This window comes from Mobula birostris, chromosome 23 (genome assembly GCF_030028105.1).
Source record: "Mobula birostris isolate sMobBir1 chromosome 23, sMobBir1.hap1, whole genome shotgun sequence".
NCBI classification, from domain to species: domain Eukaryota; kingdom Metazoa; phylum Chordata; class Chondrichthyes; order Myliobatiformes; family Myliobatidae; genus Mobula; species Mobula birostris.
Window position 1 is genome coordinate 54,189,980 of NC_092392.1, and position 27,637 is coordinate 54,217,616.

The 27,637-nt window shown below is 41.3% G+C and overlaps 1 protein-coding gene across 3 annotated transcripts; it reads right to left on the reverse strand.

Annotated features, from left to right (window-relative positions):
- LOC140186660 (N-acylneuraminate cytidylyltransferase-like) lies at nucleotides 1-26,952 on the reverse strand. Of its 3 annotated transcripts, none has more exons than XM_072241081.1 (9): nucleotides 26,473-26,952; nucleotides 23,864-24,006; nucleotides 23,338-23,490; nucleotides 15,511-15,534; nucleotides 12,266-12,399; nucleotides 8,277-8,371; nucleotides 5,152-5,293; nucleotides 3,426-3,522; nucleotides 1-570 (listed from the first exon to the last, which is right to left on the reverse strand). In XM_072241081.1, exons 1-9 carry the CDS (start codon nucleotides 26,745-26,747, stop codon nucleotides 272-274), a joined length of 1,362 nt encoding a protein of 453 aa, XP_072097182.1. In that variant the 5' UTR covers nucleotides 26,748-26,952; the 3' UTR covers nucleotides 1-271. The 3 variants fall into 3 exon arrangements, with proteins under 3 accessions (XP_072097182.1, XP_072097181.1, XP_072097183.1); XM_072241080.1 differs by having other exon boundaries at nucleotides 15,511-15,537; XM_072241082.1 differs by lacking the exon at nucleotides 15,511-15,534.
- Nucleotides 26,953-27,637: the final 685 nt, after the last annotated feature.

A 27,637-nucleotide genomic window follows, 5' to 3' on the forward strand; every position in this document is an offset into this window, starting at 1 on the left:
GTGGGGGGAGGGGGGGTAGTAGAGTAGGGATAAGAGAAGAAACCCAACATATGCAAGGGTGAGAGGAGGGGTAGCAAATTTAAATGAATATGAAATGCTGTCATAGAGGTGTGTATATGATATCTATGTATAATAAAAAGATGGGATTAATTGGACAAGTACTTTGTGGCCAGTATGGACACTATGAGTCAAATTGCTAGTTACTGCATTTAGAATGATGGCCATAGACCTATCCTACCCTGCCTCTGCTATTGTCTCAGCATCTCCCCTCCTACACCCTTCCCCGCTTCCTCTGGTTCTTAAAATTCACATTTTTACTTTTTTTGGCTTTCAGATATTCTTCAGTACATTGAATGTCAGTGTTTTCAGATGCTCTGCTCTCTTCCTGGATCTCGGCTCTGTATTTTTCCATCAACACTGTCACGTAGTCAACAAATTCCTCCACGTCACGGATTCCATCCGAGCTGCTGCAGATGTAGTTTGCCACGTCCCGAACTTGCGCTGCTGCATTATTTGAAACACCTCCAACGAAGGCATTCTTCAGGCACTCGCGATCAGAGACAGCATTTCCTTTTGTGGGAAACCAAAGATTTGTCAGTGTTGGTATCTGCACCACACTGTCCTGTGAATTGAACATTTTAATCATAGCATAGTCTTCTTTGAGAGGACACATTCCTAGCATGGATCATCTTTCTCATTACATTTCTCTAGCCTCCAGATACACTTCTCTGGGAGCTGAGGTAGGTACTATATGTCTATGCAACACACACAAAATGCTGGAGGAACTCAGCAGGCCAGGCAGCATCTATGGAAAAAAGTACAGACGACGTTTTGGGCCGAAATCCTTATCCAGTCCTGCTGAGTTCCTCCAGCATTTTGTGTGTGTTGATCAGATTTCCAGCGCAGATTTTCTCTTGTTACCGTATGTCTATTTTTGATTGAGATTCCACCAGCATGAGCTTTCTTTCCTCCTCTCATATCCTCTGCACCCCATGCCCCAACTCCAAGGTCACTGGGTATATTGGCAATGCCTTCTAATGGAGCACGTGCTGCAGACACAGGTAATTGATTTTACTTATTTTTATACAGCAACACAGGACAGATGGGCCCTTCCAGCCACAGCGCCCCAGCAACCCCTGACAAACCCAACTAGCCCAAACCTCATCATGGAACGATTTACAATGACTAGTTAGCCTACCAGGTACGTCTTTGGTCTGTGGGAGGAAACTGGATGGGAGGATGTACAGAGATCCCGTATTCCAGAATTCAAATCCAAACTCCGGAATGCCCCAAGCTGTAATAGTGTCATGCTAACAGCTACTCTACCATGGCACCCAGCTCAGCCAATCCAAAGCTGATGCTAATGCTCTACTCAATCTGTCTCCTACCCTTCCTCAATTTCCATCAGCATTTCTCCTGCACCTTCTTACCCAGCCTCCCATGAAATATGTTGCACCCTTCCAAACTTATTAACTATTGGGACTTCATTACTGTCTCCCCTGGAAGGATCAAGCTCCTGTCTAATACAAATACAATATGGCTTTTTAATACTTCAAGTGTGAATGTGATTCATTCAAAATCCCAATACTTATTCCTCAAGCACAATTTCCAGTGACAATCTAGCACACTTGTACGACTTTTACTAAAGACAGTGAGCTCAGTCATGTGGTAAAATCTGCTCAGTTCAAACATGCCCCAAGTAACCTCAGTAGACTTTAATACATCAATAGCTTGGAAAACGTTACAACCTATAATATAACCTGTGATACTATGACATTGATAAACCAGTTGGTATTTATACGAGGACAAAAACTTTCAACAAACCTATTAGCTTTTCTTTTGAGTCTAAAACTTGGTAAGATAAATAAGAGAACAAGTTAAGATGGTATATTTGTAGGAAAAACTATTGTGACATTTTACTTAATGCCAGGAGACTGCAAAATGAATTAAGCTGCCCTTATGGACAACATCCACTAAAAGCAGACACACAGGAGCGACATAGGACACTTGGCTGACCAGGGCCACAGGAAACTGCTACTCAACATCAGTAAAACTAAAGAATGGATTGCTGTTTCCAGGAAGCGGGAGGAAGGTCTGCCTGCACCAGTTTTCATTGGGAGATCAGTAGCTTTAAATTCCTGGGCACTAACAAAATTGGACGACCTGTCCTGGGCCCAGCACATAGATGCAATCACAAGGAAGGACTGCTGATCTTTTCTTTCTAGGATCAAGTAAGTCTGGCACATCACCAGAAAGTCCAAACTCCATTAGATACAGAGTTGAAAGTATTCTGACTGGCTCCATCATGGCCTATTACAGCAATATGAATGTGCAGTGATGCAGAAAGCTGCAGAGAGGAGTGGACTCAGCCCTAATCACAGGTATATCACTACTCACCAATCTAAGAGGCACTGCCTCAAACAGACAGCATCTATCAAAGAATCCCATGATCTGGGCAAATCCATCTTTTTGCAGCTCCCATCGGGCCAGAGGTTCAGTACTCTGAAATTCCACACCGCCAAGTTCAAGAATTCCCTTCAATCATTTGGTTCTTGAACCAAATGGCAGGTTCGTAATCACAACCTCAGTATAGTAACGCCATTGCACCATTACGGAGTTTTGTTCTGATTGTGATTACTTTGCATAGTTTATAGAATAACTTATGTTCAACTTGAGGTTTTTCTTCTGAATGTTGTGTATCTAGTGCTATGTGTCCATGATGCTGATGCAAGTAAGTTTCTCTGTGCATCTGTGCATTCATGTACTTGGGCGTATGATAATAAACTCAATATGACTTAATCAAGCACTAACAGGGATGTTTTACTCCCATTATAAAATGCCTTTGTGATACTTCACATGGCGTCTTGATCTCCTTACCCAAGAAAGGATTAAACTGCCATGGAACAAATGCATTAAACATTCACTGGACTGATTCCAGGAAAGGCTGTAGAATTTTATGAGAGAGATTGTGTTGACTTGACCTGTAATCTCTGGAGTTCAGAAGAAAGAGACAGGAACTCAATGAAGGATGCTTTAACTGGCTGTGGGTTACAGTAGGGTGGTCTTAAAAAATGGGGGGGGGGGGGGGGCGGGTCACAGTCCCAAGAAACAGAGTAAGACATCCAGAACCGAGATGGAACAGAAATTTCTTCACTTTGATGCTGAATCGAATGAATTCACATCACAGAAGACAATGGAGACTCACGTACTAAATATATTTACAAAAGTAGGTGGAACGATTTCTGAACAGAAAAAGGTGGGGACTGAATATATATCATCGAGACTGGGAAACAGCTGTAATCACATTGAATGACAAAGCAGGCTCTATGTGTTAAATGACAATCTCCTGCTATTTTTTAACATTTAATCGAGATAGACAAACCATTTACACTGGCTTTACAGTGTTTTAGGAAAGAAACACTTACCGAAGTAAGCCACATTCTCCCAACCAATGCCCATTTTCTTTATCCATTCTCCCACTGTCTTTTCCTTCAATTGTTTAGAATCAGCAATCAGTTCTACCTGTCATCCACAGAACAAAGAACTACATCACATCTCATGAAACAAGGTAAGTTGCTCTTAATGTGTAGGGAAGTGGTGAATATGTGGGGGAATGAAAGGAAATGTGGGGAAAATAAAATAAAACTAGTATAAATGGTTGTCACCATGGACCAAGGAGTCTGTTTTCAATAAGGACAACTAACCAACAGTTCGATGAGCACTGCAACTTGAAGCAGTGCATCCATTTATTAGCGTAGCCAAACATTTTGGACATGGCCATTTTTCTTGCATTTTCTCACCTAATTCCAGGCACAACATTAAAAGTGATCACGTTTCTGAATTGACACCCTGAATCTGCATAGGTTTACAATTTGGGGAAAGTGAACTTTAAAGACCTGTAGAACACACAAATACAAAGTTGTCATTTTCACTGGGAGACCACAGTCAGTGCAGATAGGAATTAACATCTCCTCACTGAAAACCAACACCTTGAGGACGTGTACTTAGCCCATTGCTCTACTCTCTCTATACTCATGGCTGTGTGGCTAGGAACAGCTCAAATGCCATTGTAAATTTCCTAATGACACAACTGTTGTTGGCAGAATCACAGATGATGAGGAGACATACAGGAGAGAGAAGGATCAGCTGGTTGAGTTGTGTCACAACAACCTTGTACTTGATATCAATAAGACCAAGGAATTGATTATGGATTTGAGAAAGGGGAAGTTGGGAGAACACATAGCGGTCTTCACTGAAGGATCAGCAATGGAAAGGGTGAGCAGATTCAGGTTCCTGTCAACATCTATCCTGGACCCAACGTATTGATGCAATTACAAAGGCATGCCAGCTGCTATGCTTCTTTGGGAGGTTGGGGATTTTTGAGATGTCACCGAAGACTCCAGCAAATTTGTACAGATGTATTGCGACTGGCTGCATCACTATCTCCTATGGAGGCACCAAAGCACAGGATCAGAAAAAGATGCAGAGGATTGGAAACTCTGCCAGTCCAACATGAGCACTAACCTCCCCACCACTGGAGACATCTTGGAAAGGCAATGCCTTATGGCAGCATCCATCATGAAGAACACTCATAATTTGGGACTTACCCTCTTCTCATTACTACCATCGGAAGGGAGGTACAGGATGCAGAAGACCTTACACTATCAGAATTCTGGACACTATATGGCTGTCATTTTGCACTGTTTAGTTTTTTATATATGCTTATTGCAACTTATAGTAATCTTTAATGGATTGCACTACACTGCTTCCACAAAACAACAAATTTCACTATATGCAGTGATAATAAACTTAATTTTGATTCAGCATTACAGCTTTTTGTTCATGTGGGAACCAATATATAACAAACCCCTTTATCCTTTTTCTTTCATTCTACTGAATTACATTTTGAGTCCATAATCAAAATTTTAATTTATCAAATGTACAAAGTAAAAAGATCCCCCGAGTATTCTAACTCTTCCACTCAATTGGTTACAATTGCTTTACCCACAGATCCCTCCTATCACAAGATAAATACTCCCAGATTGTGTACATGAGCAAAACCTGTTTCTATTTGCGGTCAAATGCCTTCTGGAATCTTATCCATTAAGCATCAGAGTTTTTCATAGAACAGTCCAATTAAAAAAAACTTACACATATGCCACTTTGCTTCATTTTTTTGATTTGTGGCATGTTTTTCAACTCATATCCACGAACTTGGCATTCACGCTTGAGCTCTGAGTCCAGAGAACAAACTACAAGTTTTACTTCATTCACTTTGCCAAAGTAACCATGCCTATCCAGAAAAGAAAAATAATATTCAGCTTACTAACAAAAACTTGGGTAGACAACCGGCAGAAATATTAAATATTATTAAGAGAACGTGATTCCTAATTCATAAGACCATAAGACAAGGGAGCAGAATTAGGCCATTTGGCCCACCAAGTCTGCTCTGCCATTCAGTCACGGCTGATGCTTTTTTCCCCTCCTTCTCCCCACTCTCCAGCCTTCTCCCCATAACCTTTGATACTGTGTCCTATCAAAAACCCATCAAGCTCTACCTTCAATACATCCAATGACCTGGCTTCCACAGGTGCCTGTAGTAACAAATTCCACAAATACACCACCCTCTGTATTTGTGGAATTTGTTACCAATTCTGGCTAAAGAAATTTCTCCACACCCCTGTTTTAAATAGACACCCCTCTATTTTAAGGCTGTGCCCTCTTGTACTAGACTCCCCTACCATGGGAAACATCCTTTCCACATCTAATCTGTCTAGGCCTTTCAACATTCGAAACGTTTCAACGAGATCCCCCCTCGTCCTTCTAAATTCCAGCGTGTACAGACCCAGAGCCATCAAATGTTCCTCGTATGATAACCCTTTCATTCCTGGAATCATCCTTGTGAACCTCCTCTGAACCCCCTCCAAAGCCAGCACATCTTTTCTTAGATGAGGAGCCCAAAACCGTTCACAATACTCAAGACAAGACCTCACCAGTGCCTTACAAAGCCTCAGCATCACATCACTGCTCTTGTATTCTAGACCTCTTGAACTGAATGCTAACATTGCATTTGCCTTCCTCACCACCAGCTCTACCGGCAAGTTAACCATTAGCGTGTCTGCATAAGGACTTCCAAGTCCCTTCTCAGATTGTTGGATTTTCTTCCCATTTAGAAAATAGTCTGCACACTTACTTCTACTACCAAAGTGCATGACCAGCATTGCCCAACATTTTATTTCATTTACCACTTTCTTGCCCATTTTCCTAATCTAAGTCCTTCTGCATCCTACCTATTTCCTCAACACTACCTGCCCCTCCACCAAGCTTCATACCATCTGCACCTTGGCAATAAAGTCATCTATTTTATCATGTAAATCACTGATATACAGCATAAGTAAAAAGAAGTGGCCCCAACACTGACCCCTGTGGAACACTACTAGTCACTGGCAGCTAATTAGACAAGGATCTTTCCGCTCCCACTTGCTGCCTTGTAACAATCAGCCAATTCTCTTACCGTGCTAGTATTTTCCTGTAATACCATGGGCTCTTAACTTGGTAAGCAGCCTCATGTGTGGCAACTTGTCAAAGGCCTTCTGAAAGTCCAAATATACAACATCCACTGCATTCCTTTACCTATCCTACATGTAATCTCCTCAAAGAATTCCAACAGGTTCATCAGGTAAGATTCTCCCTTAAGGAAACCATGCTGACTTTGTCCCATCTTGTCCTGTGTCACCCAGTTCTCCATAACCTCATCCTTAACAACTGACTCCAACATCTTCCCAATCACTGAGGTCAGGCTACCTGGTCTATAATTTCCTTTCTGCTACCTTCCTTCTTTCTTAAAGAGTGGAGTGATATTTTCAATTTTCCAGTCCTCTGGCACCATGCCTGAGTTCAATGCTTTTTGAAATATCACTACTAATGCCTAAACAATCTCTAATGCTACCTCTTTCAGAATCCTAGGGTGAAGTTCATCTGATCCGGATGACTTATGTACACTTAAGTCTGTCGGCTTTTTGAGCACCTTCTCCCTTGTAATAGTAACTGCACTCACTTTTCTTCCCTCACACCCTTCAACATCTGGCACACTGCTAGTGTCTTCTATAGTAAAAACTGATGTAAGATATTCATTCAGTTCATCTGCCATCTCCTTGTTGCTGTTATTACTTCTTCGGCCTCATTTTCTGGCAGTCCTACATCCACTCTCAGCTCTCTTTTCTTTTACATACTTGAAAAAGCTTTTACTTTCCACTTTAATATTGATTGCCAGCTTGCATTAATATTTCATATTTTCCCTCCTAACAATTCTTTATTTGCTCTCTGTAGGTTTTTAAAAGCTTCCCAATCCTCTATCTTCTTATTATTCTTTTCTTTGTTGTATGCCCTCTGTCTTGCTTTTACATTAGCTTTGAATTTCTTTGCCGGCCATGGTTGTACTATTACACCACTTGAGTATTTCTTTGTTTTTGGAGTACATCTATCCTGCACCTCCCTCATTTTTCCCAGAAAATCACACCATTGCTGCTCTGCTGTCATCCCTGCCAGCATATTCTTCCAATTTACTTTGGCCAACTCCTCACTCATACCACTGTAATTTCCTTTACTCCACCGAAATACTACTATGTCAGACTTTACTTTATCCCTATCAAATTTCAAGTCGAACTCTCACTGCCTCCGAACGGTTCTTTTACCTTAAGCTCCCTAATCACCCTCAGCTCATTACATAACACCCAGTCCAGTATCGTTGATACCCTAGTAGGCTCAACAACAAACTGCTCGAAAAAGCCATCTCGTAAGCATTCAACAAACTCACTCTCTTGAGATCCAATACCAACCTGCATGACTAAATCTCCCACAACAATCATAACATTGCCCTTTTTTCATGCTTTTTCTATTTTCCATTGTAACCTGTGGTCCACATCTCAGCCACTGTTGGGAGGCCTGTATATAACTGCCATCAGGGTCCTTTTACCCTTGCAGTTTTTTAACTCAACCCACAAGGATTCAACATCTTCCAATCCTATGTCAGATCTTTCTACTGATTTGATGCCATTCTTTACCAGCAGAGCCACGCCACATCCCGCCCAACTTCCCATCCCTCCGATACAATGTGTAACTTCTCTATCTACAAACAGAAGATTGCTCCTTCCCCAAAGGCATCTCAAAGCAGTTCAGTAACATCTGTAACAGGAATTAAATACTTCACTTAACTACTTAAAATATTCATAGTGCACAAAGATGCAGTGTACTGCTGCTGTATGTGTTAAATTTACCTTCTCATTCTTTGCTCAGCAACGGGCCAGTCGAGGTCTACATCAATATCCACACAGTGCTCTGGCTTCATCACATAGTACGCCATTTTACCACCCTGGGTAGAAAGAAGGGGGAAATGTTATCACAAAATCAATGTTGTAAAGCATTTTCCTAAAGTAACTGTCTTTTTCTTGTTACACTTAGCCAGCCGGTGGTCTAGTGTCATCAGCACTGGACTTTATGGCAAATCGTCCAGAGTTTGAATACGGCTGGCTCCTTGCACGCTTTCTATCTGTGCTGGGTTGAGCATCAAGCGATCTAGTAAAAAAACAGTCAATTGCTATGGGAACGGCAAAAATGCCGCCTGATAAGCCACAATGCACAAAAAGGAACAACAACTTGCTGTGTTAAGACAAAATTCTTCACAGCAAATTCCCTTAAAAAGAAAATCACTTCAAAATCCATCTTAGGAAGTAAATTTCCCTTGATTAGTGAAAGGGACTTTTCAGTGATCTCATGTCTTTCATTCCGCCTTCTGCAAGCTAGTTTTATGCTGATTTCCAAAGGCCTTTGTCTCAGCTATCCACATCCCTCCAGACCAAGGGTTCTCAACCTGGGGTTCACAGACCCCTTGCTTAATGGCATTGGTCCATAGCATAAAAAAGGCCGGGAACCCCTGCTCCAGACCCCGCACGACTCAGAATTTTGAACAATTAATCATGTAGCGGGAATGAAATTTTCCCTTGCAAAGGAAAAGTGTAGCAGCTCATTTCTACACATCAAGCTTCCACAAGTTGAAATGTGATAGTGACCAAATTGTTGGAGGGAAAGCAACTTTAAGATCAGAGATTACAGGAGTAGCAGCCGGTAATATTAAGCATCAGGTTCAAATAATCTTTAGCAGTAAGGAACACACAATACTTCACTTTGAAATTACAAGAACAGGCGAGTAAACCACAAAATTCTCTGCAAAAAGAGCAGGCTCACAGCTGGAGCCTGATCGGCATTTTGGAATTTTCGAAACTTTTGTTCTCACTTCAATAGAGGTACTGAGTTAAGTAATATGACACCCAACAATACTGTAATCAGCCAATAGCCCTAGAACATCCCTGACTCTTGCGCCATTATAAACCACACTGAGAAACAGACAAATATCTGTTAACTAGGCTACATTGAAAGCCCCAGCACATGTTCAGGAGAGGGTCATCACCCTCCATCTTGCCACTCAACAGACTGTTGTAGGCATACTTGTTTTGTCAATCAATGCCTGTCATCTACAGAGCCATCCATCTACAATATAGTAAAGAAAAGCTCTATTAGGTATCTGAATTCTCAACTGAAATATTTCAGAGATAGTTAATTGAGATATGCTCCTCATGTAAATACACAGTACTATAGGAACACCTCCAAAAATATTGAAATAAAGAATGTTATTGGTGTGTTTAATGAGCATTAAACATTAATGCCCATTGAGTTTAAAGCTTTACCATATCTCAGCATATCTGCAGGTTGTGCTGAATAATATTCTTTTATTTTAAATCTTTTTTATTAATTATTATTGAAAATCAACAACAGAGAAAAATACATCAAAATAATCAAGACAACATATCCATATGTAGAATAAGAGTTAAACTATCAACCAAACTGAACAGTACATCAATAATAATAAAAAAACAAAATGTTAAAGCTTTTTTTTGGAAAAAAGAAAGAAAGAAAAAAGAGCCCCTACTAACTAAAACAAAAAAAAAACTATTAACAAAAAAAACAGGGAAAAAAACCATTTGGAGCACAAACCCGGAGCTATACGCCATACAAGTTTCCATAAAAAAAAGACATCAATCCACCAACCAAATCCATATATCCAAGCATCGGAAAAGGACCACCTTTATTAACTCAAATCAAATGATAATAACGGGCAAAAGAACCCCACCTTTTCTCAAAGTCAAATCTAAGATCAAAAGTTCGACTTCTAACTTTTTCCAAACTAAGACATAACATCACCTGAGAGAACCATTGTATCAAAGTGGGAGCAGAGGCATCTTTCCATTTCAATAAAATAGCCCTTCTAGCCAATAATGTGACAAATGCAATTATGTATTGGTCTGATGAAGAAATACCATGAATATGTTGAGGAATTATACCAAACAAAACTGTCAATTTATTAGGTTGTAAATTGATTTTTAAAGCTTTAGAAATGGTAGAAAAAATAGATTTCTAAAATTGTTTCAATACAGAACACCACCAAAACATATGTGTCAATGTAGCTATCTCAGTTTTGCATCTATCACACTGACTATTTACATTAGGAAATATTTTACACAATCTCTCCTTTGTCAAATAATAACGATGTACAATTTTAAATTGAATTAGAGAATGACTGGCACAAATCAAAGAAGAGTTAATCAGCTTCAAAATTCACAACCAATCCTCTGTTATCAAGGTCATGTTAAGCTCTCTTTCCCAATCTTGCTTAACCTTAAGTAAAGGATAATTATACTGTTGTAATAGTAAATTATAAATTTTCCCAATAAAACCTTTCACTAAAGGATTCATTTTTAAAATAATGTCTAACAGGTCAGAATCTTGTATATATGGAAAATTACTTAAATATTCTTGTAAAGATATTGCAAGAAATGTGAGTGCGAGGGAGAATATTTAGTTACTAATTTCTCAAAAGACATCAATCAAATTTCTTGAAACAGATCCATGAAGGAATAAACTCCTTTATTCCTCCAAAGAAAAAAGGTAGGATGACTAAGTCAAGGTTTAAATAAATAGTATCCATAAATTAAACTAAAAAGCTTAAATTTTTTAAGATTAAAAAACTTACAAAACTGGTACCAGATTCGTAATGATTGATTAATCATAGGATTTATATTTAGAATAGAAATTTTGGCTAATTGTACAGGTAAAGGAGCTCCTAATAACGAAGTGAAATGAAATTGTTTCACAATTTTCAATTCCAGATCAATCCAAGGTGTTGTTCCTTTTTATCAGTCCAATATAACCAAGAACACACATAACATATATTAACCGCCCAATAATACATTCTTAAATTAGGCAAAGTAAGACCTCCATCCTTTCTTAATTTTTGTAAATGACATTTTCCAATTCTTGGTCTTTTATTACTCCAAACAAAAGATGAAATAATAGAGTCAACCTGATTAAAAAACTTCTTAGTTAGAAAAATAGGAATATTTTGAAGTACATATAAAAATTTTGGTAAAATCATCATTTTAACTGCATGAATTCGACCTGCTAACGAAAGTGTAAGTGGATTCCATCTAGAAAAAAATTGCTTCATAAAATCCACTAAGGGAACTAAATTAGCTCTATAAAGGTCTCCATAATTTTTAGTGATGATAATACCTAAATATTTAAACGAATCTGTAACTTTTAAAGGAATGTCATCATATATAGAAGCAGAATCATTTAAAGGAAATAATTCACTTTTATGCAGGTTTAATTTATATCCTGAAAACAATCCAAATTCATTTAATAATTTCAATAAACTAGGAATAGATTCTTCGGGATTCGAAACATAAACCAAAAGATCATCCGCATAAAGGGAGATCTTATGAATAGTCCCATTTATAGAAATTCCTTGAATATTTTTAGCTTCACAAAGTGCAATAGCCTCAGGTTCCAACATCTTTTTCTTTTATATTCTTTTATATTTACAGCTCGTCTCCACATAGCTCACTTGAAATCATGGATGCAAGCTGATTTTTTTCCCTTAACATCTTCACTTCCAGTTTCAAGGTAAAGGAGAGGAGAGTCCAGACAGCACATCACACCGAAGCTGCACCTTTTCCAAGTGCACATCCAACTATATCACAAACAGAAAGCATTCAAACCTTTGAGCAGTACAACAGCGTGGAGGATAACAAAGCTGTACTTCAATATCCTTTGTCTTGTGCCCAAAGAAAATCAGTTGCCATGAAATAGTTCAAAGGTCAAATTGTTCCTAGTAAAGTTCATTCATGGATATTTTATACATGTCACAAACCTGGTGCAATCCTTTCCTAAGTAATTCTGTAGTAGTAAAATAAAACGATCCATTTTCACAGAGCTCTCCAGGCCAGTCTCTTCTTCGTGGTTTCTTATTTGGATCAAAGTTCAAAGGTCTTGTCATCTCATTTCCTGCAAGATAACCAAGTTAGCAGTTTGAAGGAATTTCTCCTTTGACTGTACTTCAATAGGGGGAAAAAAAACAAAACAAAGTAATTAATGCAGGCATACATGCACATCCTTACACTATCTAACTACTAATGTGAGACACAAGACATTCTTTCTTCCAATACTGTTCAGCCTACACACACAACTCCCTGGTACTTTTACATCTGTAAAGATGAACTCCTAGTGAATGATGAAGAGAAACTCAATCTCTCAATCTTTCTTGTCCACCCGCACTGCCCTTCTTCTGTAACTGCACCATTCCTTGCATTATTGCCTCAACTGGTTTAATATTGCTACATGTATCAACTGTCACTTTAAAACGCCGAGAGAATGAGACTGACTTTTGGATTTCTACTGACCGCAAAATTGCTTGGTTACTATGGTGAGAGAGGTGGGGTTATTTGATGGACAATGAATGTTTACAGCTTCTCATGGTTTGTTTTGAATAAGCAAGGTCAGATTTTACAGACACACATAGGGAGACACATGCTCAGAGTCAAGACGGATTCGGTCAATGGAAGACACCAGTAAGCCAGTTGCTGGTTTAAACTTTCAGTAACCCAAAAGGGGTGAGTTGAGATTGATCCAGAGTATTGATAAATGACTCTCATAAGTTGCTGCATCTGGAAGCAGTTGCAGAGAGGAGAGAGAAAGGTTTGAAACAGAAGAAACCTAGTGACAAAAAGGTCGCTGTTTGGACTCTCTCCAGGCAGCCCATGAGGGGTGAGTTTGATTGCATTTGAATATGAAAGTGTGATTGTCACATAGTTAATCCACAGGAGTGGGTGCCCTGGTGAGGGGAAAACCTTTGTGAATACCACATGTGTGTTTACCCTTGTCTGGGTGTGGTAGTTCACTGAAAAAGGCACCCCTGTGGCAAATCACTGTTGGAGTTATTTCGTATGTCGTGGAACTGGATAAGTGGCTATCACGTTGAGTGGTTGGGGTAACCTTGTGGAATCTACCGGTGTGTCTACCCTTGCCTGGGTGGTAGTTTTCCCTGGAAGAGGGTCCCCTTTGTGATAGGCTACTGTTGGTGATAATCCATACATGGATTCAGTTTGAGTATCCTGTGGCCACCACTTTGGGATGACCCGTAGCTGAATTCAGGTTTGGTACCACTTGTGTTGAAAGGATATTCGTTGAAGATCACTGTTGGTGATACTTCGTGTGTGGAGTGGAACAACTTCGGAGATAAAACCTATTGCTATTGTTATTTTGTATTGCCGTCGTGGAATCTGTGGAATATCGACGTAATTGCCTTCTCAAAACATTCGCCTTTGGATTACAAATATCTCGCATTAATTAACCTGAGGATTGAACTGAACTTTCTTACATACCATCGTAAGACTGTAACTCTTGCCACCTGAGCTTGAATAAGTTTGGGAACTTTATCTATACACCTATCTATGCATAACACTGCTAACTTTTGATCACCTGGTTAAGTTACTGTATTTAGTAGTTACTAATAACGATAATGGATTTTAACGTCAAAACCAGACTCCAGGTGTGTTCTATTGCTGCTGATACTTTTACAGGGTTGCGTGTACGTGACACAAGGCACAATGAAAAATTTTGTTTTGCATGTTATCCATACAGATCATTCCACAAGAACAATATATAAAGGAGTACAAAGAAAAGTCTAATAACAGTGGGATGAAAGATGTGGAAGTCTGGTGGAATGTGATTTCAGGCTTTTCTTTGTATCTTCTGTCTGACAGGAGAGAAGGGAGAATGTCTGGGGTGGGAGAGGTCCTAGATTATTTTGGAATGGTCTGTCTGAAAGGCATGCAAAACAAAGGTTTGCCACTGTATCTCAGTACATCTGACAATGATAAATCAATTGTTCTTCTCTGGAATCTTCCATCAATTTTCTTCATGCATTCCTCCACAAGTTCTTAGCTTCCCAAATTCATCCTCTTCCTACTAATATCCTGAGAACAAACACATGCAGCAGTTAGCTCTGCAGCTCCTGGAGTCGCAACTACCTTAGTTCAACATTCTTCCTTTCAGTTCTCAGAAAAGGTTCCATTTCATTTCCTCAGCGTCACCACCTTCTCCACAATAACTGCTTCCACACCGGTGCTCCTGTTGTTTTCTATTATTCTTCACCGAGGATTCTGTACCCCTGAAGCCGGACGAATCTTTAACTGACACCATACCATTTCAATCATGTCTGCTCTCACTTTCAGAAATCTTCAAATAGACATTAAGATGAAGACCTAGAAGTGAAATGGCATCTCCAGTGGGAATGTGTTCAAGCAAGCAAGGTATAAATGTCACAGACAAGATAAGGATAATAGATGAGAAACCAGAGAAAGAGAAGATTCACCCCAGCTCTACCTATCGACTCTTAGGTTTAGACCCAAGGGGCATGAGTGCAGCTCCAATAAACCGCAGGAGACCACACTCTATCTTAGATGTAGCAGTTCACTTAAGTAGTATCCCACTCATCAATCCCTCTTTCTACCACTGATGGGCTATGGTTTTCAAGCATAATCCTCTTAAAAGTGCACTGCAAGTAATTGCCTATTCTACTCAAGTGATGTAAAGAAAAAACTAAAAAATTGATTCCTCCTTGGTATATACAAAAACGTGTAACACAAAATGGAAGTTTGTAAGACAAAATGCTGTGAGGGAATGTGGGAATGTTTTGAGAAAGTAAAAGACCACAGCAAGTGCTTTGAGAACTAACATAAATACTAGTCTACAGCTCAGAGTTGCTGATAAAAAATACGTTTGCCTGGGAAGGAAAAATTATTGTGCAGTACCACCAGGTATCGGTCCATGGGGAAGTACTAGGGAAAGGGGTTTTTGAAGGGTATTAAAAAAAAGGGACAATTTCTTTGTGCAAGGGAGAACCTTCTCTTAGGTTGGGTCAAGAATATTGCTAAGAGACAGAGACAGATAAAAAGACATCAAGAAGGGGAGGGTGTATAGCTTGGCTCAGTGACTGATTTACAAGTATTACCTTGTTTCTTTTACTAACTCATTAATCATTTTTCTTTCTGTATTTTATTCTTTATATTGCTCTAATAAAGTAATTGCTTATAACTTTGAATATGCATACAGTACCTCTTTGCTTATGGTCACCTCTTGCTGCTGAATCAGAAAGAAGAACAAAGGATGAATTTCAGAATATTTTCAATGCAGATAGCACACCCAAATCTATAAACACCATCAGCAAAGTAAAACTTAGACCAACAAAAAAACATCCTGAGGTACATTTTTGGTTTAACACCACCCCACCCCACCCCTGGGAAAGCAACATTTTAATGTATCTGAACAGTTTTATTGTTTTAGATCACTAATTGCAGTGATTTTGTGATTTCCGTTCAACACTAACACTTAATTACCCAATTCACTCCTGACAAAAACATATTTATGCACCCATTTGCTTACAGAACTTCATCTGCTAATTTGCCCTTCCTTTCTACAAGTACACTGCAGCAAGATGATAAGGTGTTTCTTTACAGTCCCTCAAGACAGTTTACTTGTCTTTAATTAGAGATTACTAAAATTGTAACTTTGCCAGTGATATTTGCGTCCCATGAAGCACTAAGAATAAAGTTACCCGTTAAGCCTGTGGACCAGAGTGACCATGGCATCAAATTGCTACCTGGTAAGAGGGCAAATGGCATTCAATTCAGACTAGTGTGAGGTGTTTCATTTTGGGAAGTCAATCCAGGGTAGGACTTTCACAGTGGACAATAGGACCCTGGGGAATTTGAAAATAATGGCACCCAGGTGTACAAGTACTAAGCCCCCTAAAAGTGGCTTCATGGGTGGACAGTGGTGAAGTGAGCTATTACACGCTGGAGTTAATCAGTAAGGGCAGAGAATAAGAGATGGGATGTTACGTTCCAGTTACTCAAGACATTGGTGAGGTTTCACCTGGAGTATACTATACCATTTTCATTACCTTGTTATAGAAATGACATTATTAAGCTGGAAAAAAAAGGCAAAGGTTTACAAGTGTTGTTAGGCCTGAGTTTTACTGAGTATGGACACTCTCAGACTTTATTCCCTGAAGTGTAAGAGACTGAGTGGTCACTTTCTAGAGGGACATTTTTTTATCCACCCACCACCCAAAATGTTAAAGAAAAACCAATCAACCTGCACTTTTCTATCTGTAACTATAAGCATGAACATACTAATCAAGAGAAAGCACAACCTGTTTGGCAGGACCCTGTTAGCTGGTTGGGATGGTCATGTCATGTGAGTGAATGATCAAGAATAACAACTCTCAGTCTCCTTCTGCCAGTCTCTTAAATTTACATACAGAGAACATAGAAATTTACAGCACGTTACAGGCCCTTTGGCCCACGATGTTGTGCTGCCTAGAATTTCCCGAGCGCATAGCCCTTTATTATCCTAAGCTCCATGTATCTATCTGAGAGTCTCTTAAAAGACCCTATTGTATCCACCCACTTCCATTGCCGCCACCGACAGTGCATTCCACACACCCACCACCCTCTGTGTGTGAAAAGCTTACCCCTGACATCTCCTCGGTACCTATTTCCAAGCACTTTAAAACTGTGCCCCCTCGTGTTAGTCAATTCAGCCCTAAGAAAAAGCCTCTGACTATCCACACGATCAATACCCCTCATCACCTTACACACCTCTATCAATTCACCTCTCATCCTCCGTTGCTCCAAGGAGAAAAGGCCAAGTACATTCAATCTACTCTCTTAATGTATGCCCTCCAATCCAGGCAACATCCTTGTAAGTCTCCTCTGCACTCTCTCTTTAGTATCCACATCCTTCCGGTAGTGAGGTGACCAGAACAGAGCACAGTACTCCATGTGGGGTCTGACCAAGGTCTTGTATAGCTGTAACATTACCTCACGACTCTTGAACTCAATCCTACGGTTGATGAAGGCCAGCACACCATATGCCTTAAACCTGCACTGCAGCTTTGAGTGTCCTATCAACACGGAACCCAAGATCTCTCAGATCCTCCACACCGCCAAGTGTCTTACCATTTATATTATATTCTGCCTTCAAGTTGGACCTACCAAAATGAACCATTTCACACTTATCTGGGTTGAATTCCATCTGCCACTTCTCAGCCCAGTTCTGCATCGTATCGATGTCCCGCTGTAAACTCAGTCAACCCTCCAAGTCTATCCACAACACCCACAGCCCCCAAAATTTAAACAAACCTCCTCAAAAGATATTGGCAGGTCAGCTTTTTTGAATAATGCCCCTAAACTGTGGAACTTAATATCTGAAACTATAAGGAATGCACTCAGTTGACACTTTTAAACACCAGCTCAAAGCCAATTTAATCTTGCTTTTAACTAAAACCATTTTATCTTTTATTTTCATGTTTGCACTTTAGCCCATTGTAAAGCACTTTGAACTACGGTGCTCGTATGAAAAGTACTCTAGAAATACGTTACTATTATTATGAAACAGCTGAGATAGGACCCAGTAGATTCCAAAGTCGTACTGGTTTGAGTTGAAACTCTCGAAACCTTACAGAGTCCAGCCACACAGCACAGCAGGGCCACTGCTGAGATAGGCAGAAAATGTTGGCCATCCATTTTCACACAGGAGACCTAAATCTGCTGGCACCATTGGTGAAAAATGCCAGAGGGTCCACCAAGTATGTTTCAGTGCATTCCAACCCAATGCCAAATACTCAGCATTTCTTGACCACATTCACCTAATTTCGAATTCATTAATATTGGCAAGTTCAGTTTATATTAACTAATGCATTTTGGCAGAAAGTTAATTGAAAGCTCACTCTGTGGTGGAAGGGTTAAAAATATGCCTGCAGGTAAAACAGAGCTGTCAGTTGTCAAAAAAGTAATGAAATCAAGAGGCCTTGAAGCGTACAACTGCAAGGACATCATCGGTTCTCAAACCACGGAACTGTAGGGACATGCAGTGTGGGAATAGTACATGCAGTACTTGTTTCTTTTTCCCCCAGAGGAACTAACTCTGCCATCCCATTGTAATGAAACTGATCATTTGATGTGCAGTTTAAAATGGAGCTGATAATTATGGTTAAGTGTTCGTTCATTGACTACTGTATGTAAGGACAAGCTTATAAATGAGCTCATTGGACCTTTCCCTGGACTGGGATCACCATCATTTAAGATCTCTGAGCCAGCCATCGGCCGGTTCTATGGAATCACCGGCAGGCAACACGGTGTGAGGCTCATTACTTAGTTAACATTCCAAGGTTAAGTTGAATTATCATTTAACCATACATGAATATAGCCAACAAAACAGCATCCCTCTGGGACCTAGGTGCAAAATACATTACTAACAGCACACTGTAAATGGCACATATGTTTAAGATTTTAGAAACCCATAAAAAACACACACACAGGAAAAAATAATATCGCCCAAATCCGAGTGGCATAACTGTAGATTGCGGCTAATCCAGCTTGTTCTTCCACCGCGTGAACACTGGAGGGCAGCACCAACAAAAGGGACCAGGCCCCAACCCAGCACGATTCCAGCAAAGGCCTCTGCTCTCTCCCCTGGAGGTCTGTGACAGACCGCTACGTTCACAGCAATCCCTTGGCCAAGACCAAGTCCTTGCCACTGCAAGGAAACATAGCTCCCTCACCATCAGTCTCACCAATGAATGGACTGGAAATATTCTATGCTACCAATGTCTAACAGGGCCTTGCAATCCCAATAAAAACGTCCAAGATAATCACTAGGTGGAAAGTCACTCCAGTGACTTGTTACTTTGTTAATACCTTGCAACTATTTTAATATTTGTAATGTCCATCATTGATCTGAGTCCTCGAAATCTACTGGGAAAGATCCCACTACATTTTGCTGTATACAGCAAGATGTACAGGCAGTATTTTGTGGATTCCAAAGCCAAGATTCACCAGCTGCGGGCGTACCCTTTTTGCAAAAACAGCAACTATTAGGGCAGGCATTGGACGTTCATAGCAGAGGTTATAGAGTTTACAGTGTTGGCGTGTGGCCAAGTGGTTAAGGCGTTTATCTAGTGATTTGAAGGTCGCTAGTTTGAGCCTTGGCTGAGGCAGCATGTTGTACCCTTGAGCAAGGCACTTAACCACACATTGCTCTGTGACGACACCGGTGCCAAGTTATATGGGTCCTAATGCCCTTCCCTTGGACAACATCAGTGGCGTGGAGAGGGGAGACTTGCAGCATGGGCAGCTGCTGGTCTTCCATACAACCTTGCCCAGGCCTGCGCCCTGGAAACCTTCCAAGGCGCAAATCCATGGTCTCACGAGACTAACGGATGCCTGCTTATAGAGTTCATGGAGTGTGAACATACCTTCACAACCAGAAGAGATAGGAGAATAGGTTAAACCTAAATTTTTCACAATAAATCCCTGACAAAGCAAGACCAAAGCGAAGGAAAGAACTTGAATACAAATAAAATTACCATGAGAAAATGTTTCATGCTCTGTTGAAGGCCAGGAGCTGACAAAAATTTGAAGGCGTTCTGACTGAGACCATGTTTGCTCATTGGAAACAACTTGGCAGTGCCTCACAGGCAGAGGCCAGTAAAGTACGAGCTCAGCCAGGTACCAGGACGGGCACTAGGAAAGGAGTGGACCTTGCTAATTAATAAAATCAGGCTTGCCAATGGCTTTCTTTATCACCCTATCAACCTGTGCATCCACTTTCAAAGAGCTATGGACCTGTGATAAAGTTTAAGGGAATGGGGGATTCTCCGATCCCTGTAAACAATGAATTCAGTACTATGTCTTTGACTGCAGTGTGTTTGAATAATGTCTCACAGCTGCCTTCTTTGGAGCAAGATGATTAACGTTCACCCAGATCTACATAGGTGTCTCTGGGCTTTTCACACCTTTTGATTTTGACAAAAAGCAATACCTGATGGAAATTAATTTCTTAGTTAAAGCATAAATTTGACGGACGTTCCTATCTTCGTAATTAAGTTGTGGCTCCAGCAAACCAGGTTAGGACATCCTTTTCTTTAATTAAAATGGCTGGGGTGTCTAACAAATTGATTGTTCTCTGTATCAATAGTCCGTTGACTTGGCCGGAATGGTTAACAAAACTGATTGTTCTCTGTATCAATAGTCCATTGACTTGGCCTGAATGGTTAACAAAACTGATTGTTCTCTGTATCAATAGTCCATTGACTTGGCTGGAATGGTTAACAAAACTAATTGTTCTCTGTATCAATAGTCCATTAACTTGGCCTGATTAGTTATCAAACCGATTGTTCTTTTGTATCAGTGGCCTTATAACTTCTGACATTTCTGACATCGGGCAGTGAACTTGTAGAACCGCCGGGGAGATGAGAAAGGTTCTTTCCCTGATGTCGGGTCCAAGTTCACTCACCTGCTGAGCTCAAAGAAATAAACGGGTGGAAAGATAAGTAATGATCTTTTTGTGCTGTCGTTATTTGATCTAGCAAAGTTACGTTTACACCTGGGCCCCAAGATTCTTCTGTACGTCAATATTATTAAGGATCCTAATATTAACTATACACTGCCCTTTTAGATATGATCTCCCAAAATGCAATACCTCACACATGGCTGGATACTTCAACTCTGTCCATATCTACAACTGATCTATATCCTTCTGTATTCTTTGGCAATCTTCCACACTAACCACAATGCCAATCTTTGTATCATCTGCAAAACTTTGTCTATAATGTTCCTGTTCTATTCCAGCAAGTGTATCAAATGATTGAACCAAAAAAAGACCTGACTAAAGGTAGCAGAAAATATATGACAAATTTAAGTATTTGTAACCTCATACCGTTCGTGTTGTTTCTCCAGCCAAATCCCTGAAACCTGCTTAGATACATTCCATTACATTGTGTGGTCAGAAGGATTTGGTAAAAGAGTTGGGCAAGACTAAAGGGCCAGAATCCAAGACCCTTCGGGTCCTGGGGTGGACAGACAATTCAGCAGAATTGGCATGTTGCTACATGAGGACCATCTCAGTGCTGGGATTGAGAGATGAAAGCTTAGGCAGAAAAGTTACCATGTTCAATTATTAATTACATGGAGACAACAAGCTTCCCCAAAAAAAGAGGCTCCTGTAATTGGGATCTCCCACATAATGCCACTGCCCTAAGACAGCAGTGTGCTTAAAACAGAAAATTGGTTTTATTAATTACACTAGGATGACAGAGCTAGTCCTGGTGACACTTTTCTTATCCCACTATTGTATGTTCCTGGTTTGAGGCCACATTGTGTCCTTGCACAGTTGCATGCTTCAAAGCCTATACAAGAGAGAATGCAGACGCTGGAAATCCGAGCAACCAACACACACACACACACACACACACACACACACACACACACAAAATGCTGGAGGAACTCAGCAGGCCAGGCAGCATCTATAGAATTAAGTACAGTTGAGATTTTGTGCCAAAACCCTTCAGCAGGACTGGAGAAAAAAAAGCTGAGGAGTAGATTTGAAAGGTGGGTGGAGGGGAGAGAGAAACGCCAGGCAATAGTTGAAACTTGGAGTGGGGGAGATGAAGCAAAGAGCTAGAAGGTTGATTGGTGAAAGAGACAGAAGGCCACGGAAGAAAGAAGAAAGGGAGGAGAGAGAAGCACCACCAGAGGGAGGCGATGGGCAGGCAAGGAGAAAACATGAGAGAGGGACCAGGGGATGGGAAATGGTGGGGGGCAGGGGTAGTGGAAGCATCACTGGAAGTTTGAGAAATCGACATTCATGCCATCAGGTTGGAGGCTACCCAAAGGGAATATAAGGTGTTGTTCCTCCCACCGAAGTGTGGCCTTATCCCGACAGTGGAGGCGGCCACAGATGGATGGACATATTGGAATGGGAAGTGGAATTAAAATGGGTGGCCACTGGAAGATCCCACTTGTTCCGGCGGAGTGTAGATGCTCGGTGAAGTGGTCTCCCAATGTACTTCAGGTCTCACCGATATACAAGAGGCCACACCGGGAGCACCGAACATAGTATATGACCCCAACAGACTGACAGGTGAAGTCCCTGTCTGCCAGTGGCCACCCATTTTAATTCCACTTCCCATTCCCATTCCTTCATGTCTATCCATGGCCTCCTCCATAAGGTGGAGCAGCTACACCTTATATTCCATTTGGGTAGCCTCCAACCTGATGGCATGAATACCATCAATTTCTCAAACTTCCAGTAATGCCTCTAGCCCCCCCCCCCACCTTCCATTTCCCAAACCCTCATCCCTCCCTCGTGTTATCTCCTTCCCCGCCCATTGCCTCCCTCTGGTGATCCTCCCCACCCCCCACCCTTAATGTACCTTTTTCCATAGATGCTACCTGGCCTGCTGAATTCCTCCAGCATTTTGTGTGTGTGTTGCTTGAAAGCCACATGATTTACTCTTTTTTTTAAATGAGCTTGCTTGTTCAGCATAGATGCTCTTTGTTGACAGTTCCATTTTAACTGCAGACATGTTTTTAAACCTCTACACTGTATCCATTACAACTTCCTGAAATGAGAGAATACAGGCTACAGTTGTGAAAAGAATGTTTGTTAACAATGAAAGAGTGATCACAGGGACAAGGACATGTTGCCTGACCTTGCAGTGCTAGTTTTCAAAAGTTCAACAAATGAGTAGGCATGCGCAATCTGCTAGCATTTTGGGATTACAAGTGAGGCAGGGCAGCAATGAATGGATTGTCGAATGCTTCCTCTATGAGTTTAAGGCAAAGAGGGAACACAGAAGTCACTTAACTGAGGTTATGGGCATCTTCCATAGAATCAGAAAAACACGCTGAATCATGGAATCAAATTTCTCAGCATACATAATTATCAGGAAGCTCATTTGCAATTTTAATTAACAAACTCTCTAAACTTACATTTTTTTTGGTTTAACGTCATTTTAAGAAAGTACAGCCTTAAATACACAAACTGTAGATTACAAAATCCATATTTTACTGTTGAGCTAATAATAAACTGTTCTACCTTCTGGTATCTCCTGCCACAGGAAAAGAGGACGTCTTATAACAGAAAACACCGAATCGTATCCCTTTTTCTTCATCATCTCTATGACTTCGATGAGATGGCGTGGATGGAGACAGGGAGAAGTGCACTGTATATGAGCGATCACATCAACCTCTGTCATGGAAGTTAACACGAGAATGGTTATTCTTTGTGAAGTGCAAGGAGCAATGAGGACTGCAAGCTGATCATCAGTTTGGCACGTGAAGCTTGCAGGTCACATTGCACTGGAGCTTTGAGTGAACAGTATTGCTGTATGAATAACACAGTAAATCAGCATACAGAGCACTACTTACCAATTGTACCAAGAGAAATACAGAGAGAGATTTTGTGCTGTGAAGAAATCAAATCTAAGACCCATGCATAATACAAACAACAAATCCAACAAGAAGGTCACTTGAGTCATCTTTACAATACAGGAACTTTGAATGTAGAACTGCCAAGTATTATGTGCTAAATTTATAATCAGCAATATTATCAATTACTGTACCTTTGTGGTGTTCAAGGAATTCGCAGATAGTGTCTAAAGAACTTGCAGTATCAGTTGATACTTCTGCACTTCTACGGTGCACTTGAGCTCCATACTTTCTTGCTGCTTTTTCAATCTCATCATGGTCTGTGGAAACCCATACACTATTTAGCAAAAAGAAACAAGAGGTTAGTTGAAGAACATTTCATTATCAACTACCATGATGCTACAGTTTTAGAGATTTGTACTGCATCTCAGGTCCATGCAAAGCTACCCAAAATTAAATACTCCACACAAAAAAAATTGCACTCCTACCCCCAGTCACCCCTAAACTTTAGACACTGATTCCTAAAACTCCCCTTGGGACACCTGTAATTCATTATCTAAGGATGTTCATGGAACTAGGACATAATTTGAAAACAGTGTCAGAGGTAGACAAGGAGGTGAGAAAAATATAGGATACTAACCTTTATCAATCAGGCCACTGAGTAGAGAAGTTGGAATGTTATGTTGCTGTTGTACAAGTCGTTGGTGAGGCTAAATTTGGTGCATTGTGTACAGTTTGGTTACCCTATTATACAAAGGGCATGGTTAAACTGAAAGATGCAGAGAAGTCTTTTAAGCATGCTGCCACGACGAGGGGGCCTGAGTTATGGAGAGAAGCTGGCTAGGTCTTTATACCTTGGAACATAGGGGAATGAGGGGCGATCTTATAAAAGTGTTTTAGATTATGAGAGGCATTGATAAAGTGGATGGCAGGTCTTTTTCCCCAGGGTAAGCAAGTTCAAAACTAAGGGGCATAAATTTAGAATAAAAGGAAAAAGTTTTGGAAAGGATGCAATGGGGTAATTTCTTCATGCAGCAGGCAGTGACTGTATAAAACGAGCTACCAGAAGTAAAATTAAGAGTGATACGATAGTATCATTAAGTATTTTAATAGGTACAGAGAGGGACTGAGCTGAGAAGGATATGAGCAGAATGCAGGAAACTGGGACTAACTGGGTGAGCACAGGGGTTAGAATTGATAGGATGGGCCAAAGGGCCTGTATCTTGCTGTATTAGCCCATAAGATACAGAAACGGAATCAGCCCATTGAGTCTGCTTTGCCCATTTCATGACTGATTCAACCTTCCCCTCAGCCCCAATTTCCTCCCTTCACCCTGGATCCATTCATGCCCTGGCCAACCAAGAATCTACCAACCTCTGCCTTAAATATATCCAATGACGTGGCCTCCACAGGTGCCTGTGGCAAAGAATTCCACAGATTCACCACTCCCTGGTTAGAAAAAGTCCTCCTCAACTCCATTCTAAAAAACGCCCCGCTATTCTGACACTCTGGTCTTAAACTCTCCCACCATAGGAAACATTCTCTCCATGTCCACTGTATCAAGGCCTTTCACCATTCAATAGGTTTCAATGTCACCCCTCATTATTCTGAATTCCATTGAATATAGGCCAGAGCCATCAAACACTCTTCATACAACAAGCCATTCAATCCTTTGAACCCTCTCTAATTTCAGCACATTCTTTCTAAGACAAAGGGCCCAAATCTGCTGACAATGCTCTAAGTGAGGCTTCACCAATGCTTTATAAAGTGTCAACATTACATCTTGTTTTTATATTCTAGTCCTCTCGCAATGAATGCTAACATTGCATTTGTCTTCTTCACCACAGACTCAACTTGCAAATTAACCTTTAGGGAATCCTGCACAAGGACTCCCAAGTCCCTTTGTACCTCAGTTTTTTTGTGTTTTCTCTTCATTTAGAAAATAGTCTAACCTTTCAGTTCTTCTACCAAAGTGCATGACCATACACTTCCCAACACTGTTCCATCTGTAACTTTGCCGGTTCTCCTAACCTGTCTCAGTCCTTCTGTAGCCTCACTACTTCCTCAAAAGTACCTCCTCCTCCACCTATCTTCATATCGTATGCAAATTTTGCAACAAAGCTTTCAATTCCATCATCCAAATCATTGACATATAACGTAAAAAGAATCAGTCCCAACACAGACCCCTGTGGAACACTAGTCACCGGCAGACGACCAGGACAGGATCAGTAATGATCTTTCAAGAATCACTAGATTCTGGAATGGTTCCAGAGGACTGGAAAGTTACAAGTTAGTTTGACCTCAGTGGTTGGGAAGATGTTATCATTAAGGATGATGTCCCATGGTACGTCGAGGCACATGATAAAATAGGCCGTAATCAGCATAGTTTTCTCAAAGGTAAATCTTTTCATGGGAGAATCGGTTGGTGTTGTATACAGTACTTGGATTTTCACAAAGCTTTTGACAATGTGCTACATATGAGGCTGTTTAACAAGCTACCAGCCGTTGATATTATAGTAAAGATTCTAGCATGTATAAACTTGTGGTTGATTGGCAGGAAGCAACGAATAGTAATAAAAGGAAACTTTTCTGCTGGTTGCCCTGTGACTTGTGGTGTTCGACAGGGGTCTGTGTTGGGACCGATTCCTTTTACGATCCCTCCAGCATCGTTTTCCAGCGGTCCGATATCCACTCTCGCCTCTCTTTTACACTTTGTGTACTTGAAAAATTCTCTGGTATTCTCTTTAGTGTTATTGACTAGCTTCCTTTCGTATTGTTCTATGGTCGTCCCGGCTTCGCTCACCTGTCGAAATGCCCGCAATCCACAGCGGCCATCAGCACCCAAGCCAGGAGCGGCCGGCCGAGGAGCAGCTTGATGTTCTTCAGCCGGATCCCCTTGCTCCCTCCCCGGGCCAGCACCAGGGCGGCGAAGTGTCGCTTGCCAGCCGGTGTCACCGGGCCGCCCGGCTCCGGCAGTCTCTTGCGGGGCCGTAACTGTCTCGGCTGCCAGATCCGCCAGTCCGGACCCTGGCGGGGCTGCCACGGCCGTGCTTCCTCCTGCAGGCGCTCTGAGCTCATCCTCGGCTCCAGGTTTTACCCCTCTCGCCGGCACAAGAGGCAACCGTCAGCCGGGAAAGGCCGGAGCGACGATCACTCTCACTCTCGCCCTCGGCCGAGCCCAGCGGGGAGCAACGCCCGCCGGAAGCAGCGGGAGCACAGAACAGGATAAGATCGGCAGAGCGTCCACCGGCAAACATAGCTCCTCAGATCGGCGGAAGGAGGATCCGTCCCCGGTCCAGGCCTCCTCCGGCGCCCATTGGCTGAACAGCCAATTAACTGACTCGTACTTAGTCCAATCCCGGCCTCAGCCCGGTCCCAGTCCCTCCCGCCCCTCCGCTCCTACGTCATCGGTCTCCTCCCCAATGAATCCGCCCTCTCAGCTGTCCCAAGTTTTCATTGCGCTCTTCCGAACGAAGAGATTCAGGAGCAGTATCCCCTTAGACTTCCATATACGTGGAGAAATGAGCTGTATTTTTATGCGACCGCAGTGCAATGCACTAATATAGAAAGATGTACATCACATGAAATTCCTTATCAGAATCAGGATCAAGTCAGGGTTAATTTCACAGGCATCTGTGGAGAAAAATATTATTTTCCGGCAGAAGTGAATTGCAATACATAATAAAACACTATAAATTATAATAAGAAATATATTATAGTGTTTTATTATGTGTATATATATTCAAAAAGAGAGGGAAAATTAAACTGAGCTGGTGATCATGGGTCTATTGTCCATTCAGAAATATGATGGTGGAGAGGAAGAAGCTGTTGCTGACATTTTGAGGGCGTGTCTTCGGGTTTCTCTCCCTCGCCCCTTCCCCCTGATGGCAGCAATGAGAAGGGGCATGCCCTGGGTGATGGATGCCGCCCTTCTGAGGCATCGCCTTTCGAAGGCGTGTGTCCAAGAT

Excerpts from the sequence above, each read along its gene's own strand:
- LOC140186660 (XM_072241080.1), bottom strand. The coding sequence starts at position 26,747 with ATGAGCTCAGAGCGCCTGCAGGAGGAAGCACGGCCGTGGCAGCCCCGC. Across the intron at positions 15,538-23,337 it reads GTGGCAGGAGATACCAGAAG|CAGCAAGAGGTGACCATAAG; the intron begins GTAGAACAGTTT and ends TTTCTGATTCAG. Across the intron at positions 3,523-5,151 it reads TGAAGCAAAGTGGCATATGT|GTAGAACTGATTGCTGATTC; the intron begins GTAAGTTTTTTT and ends TGTGGATGACAG.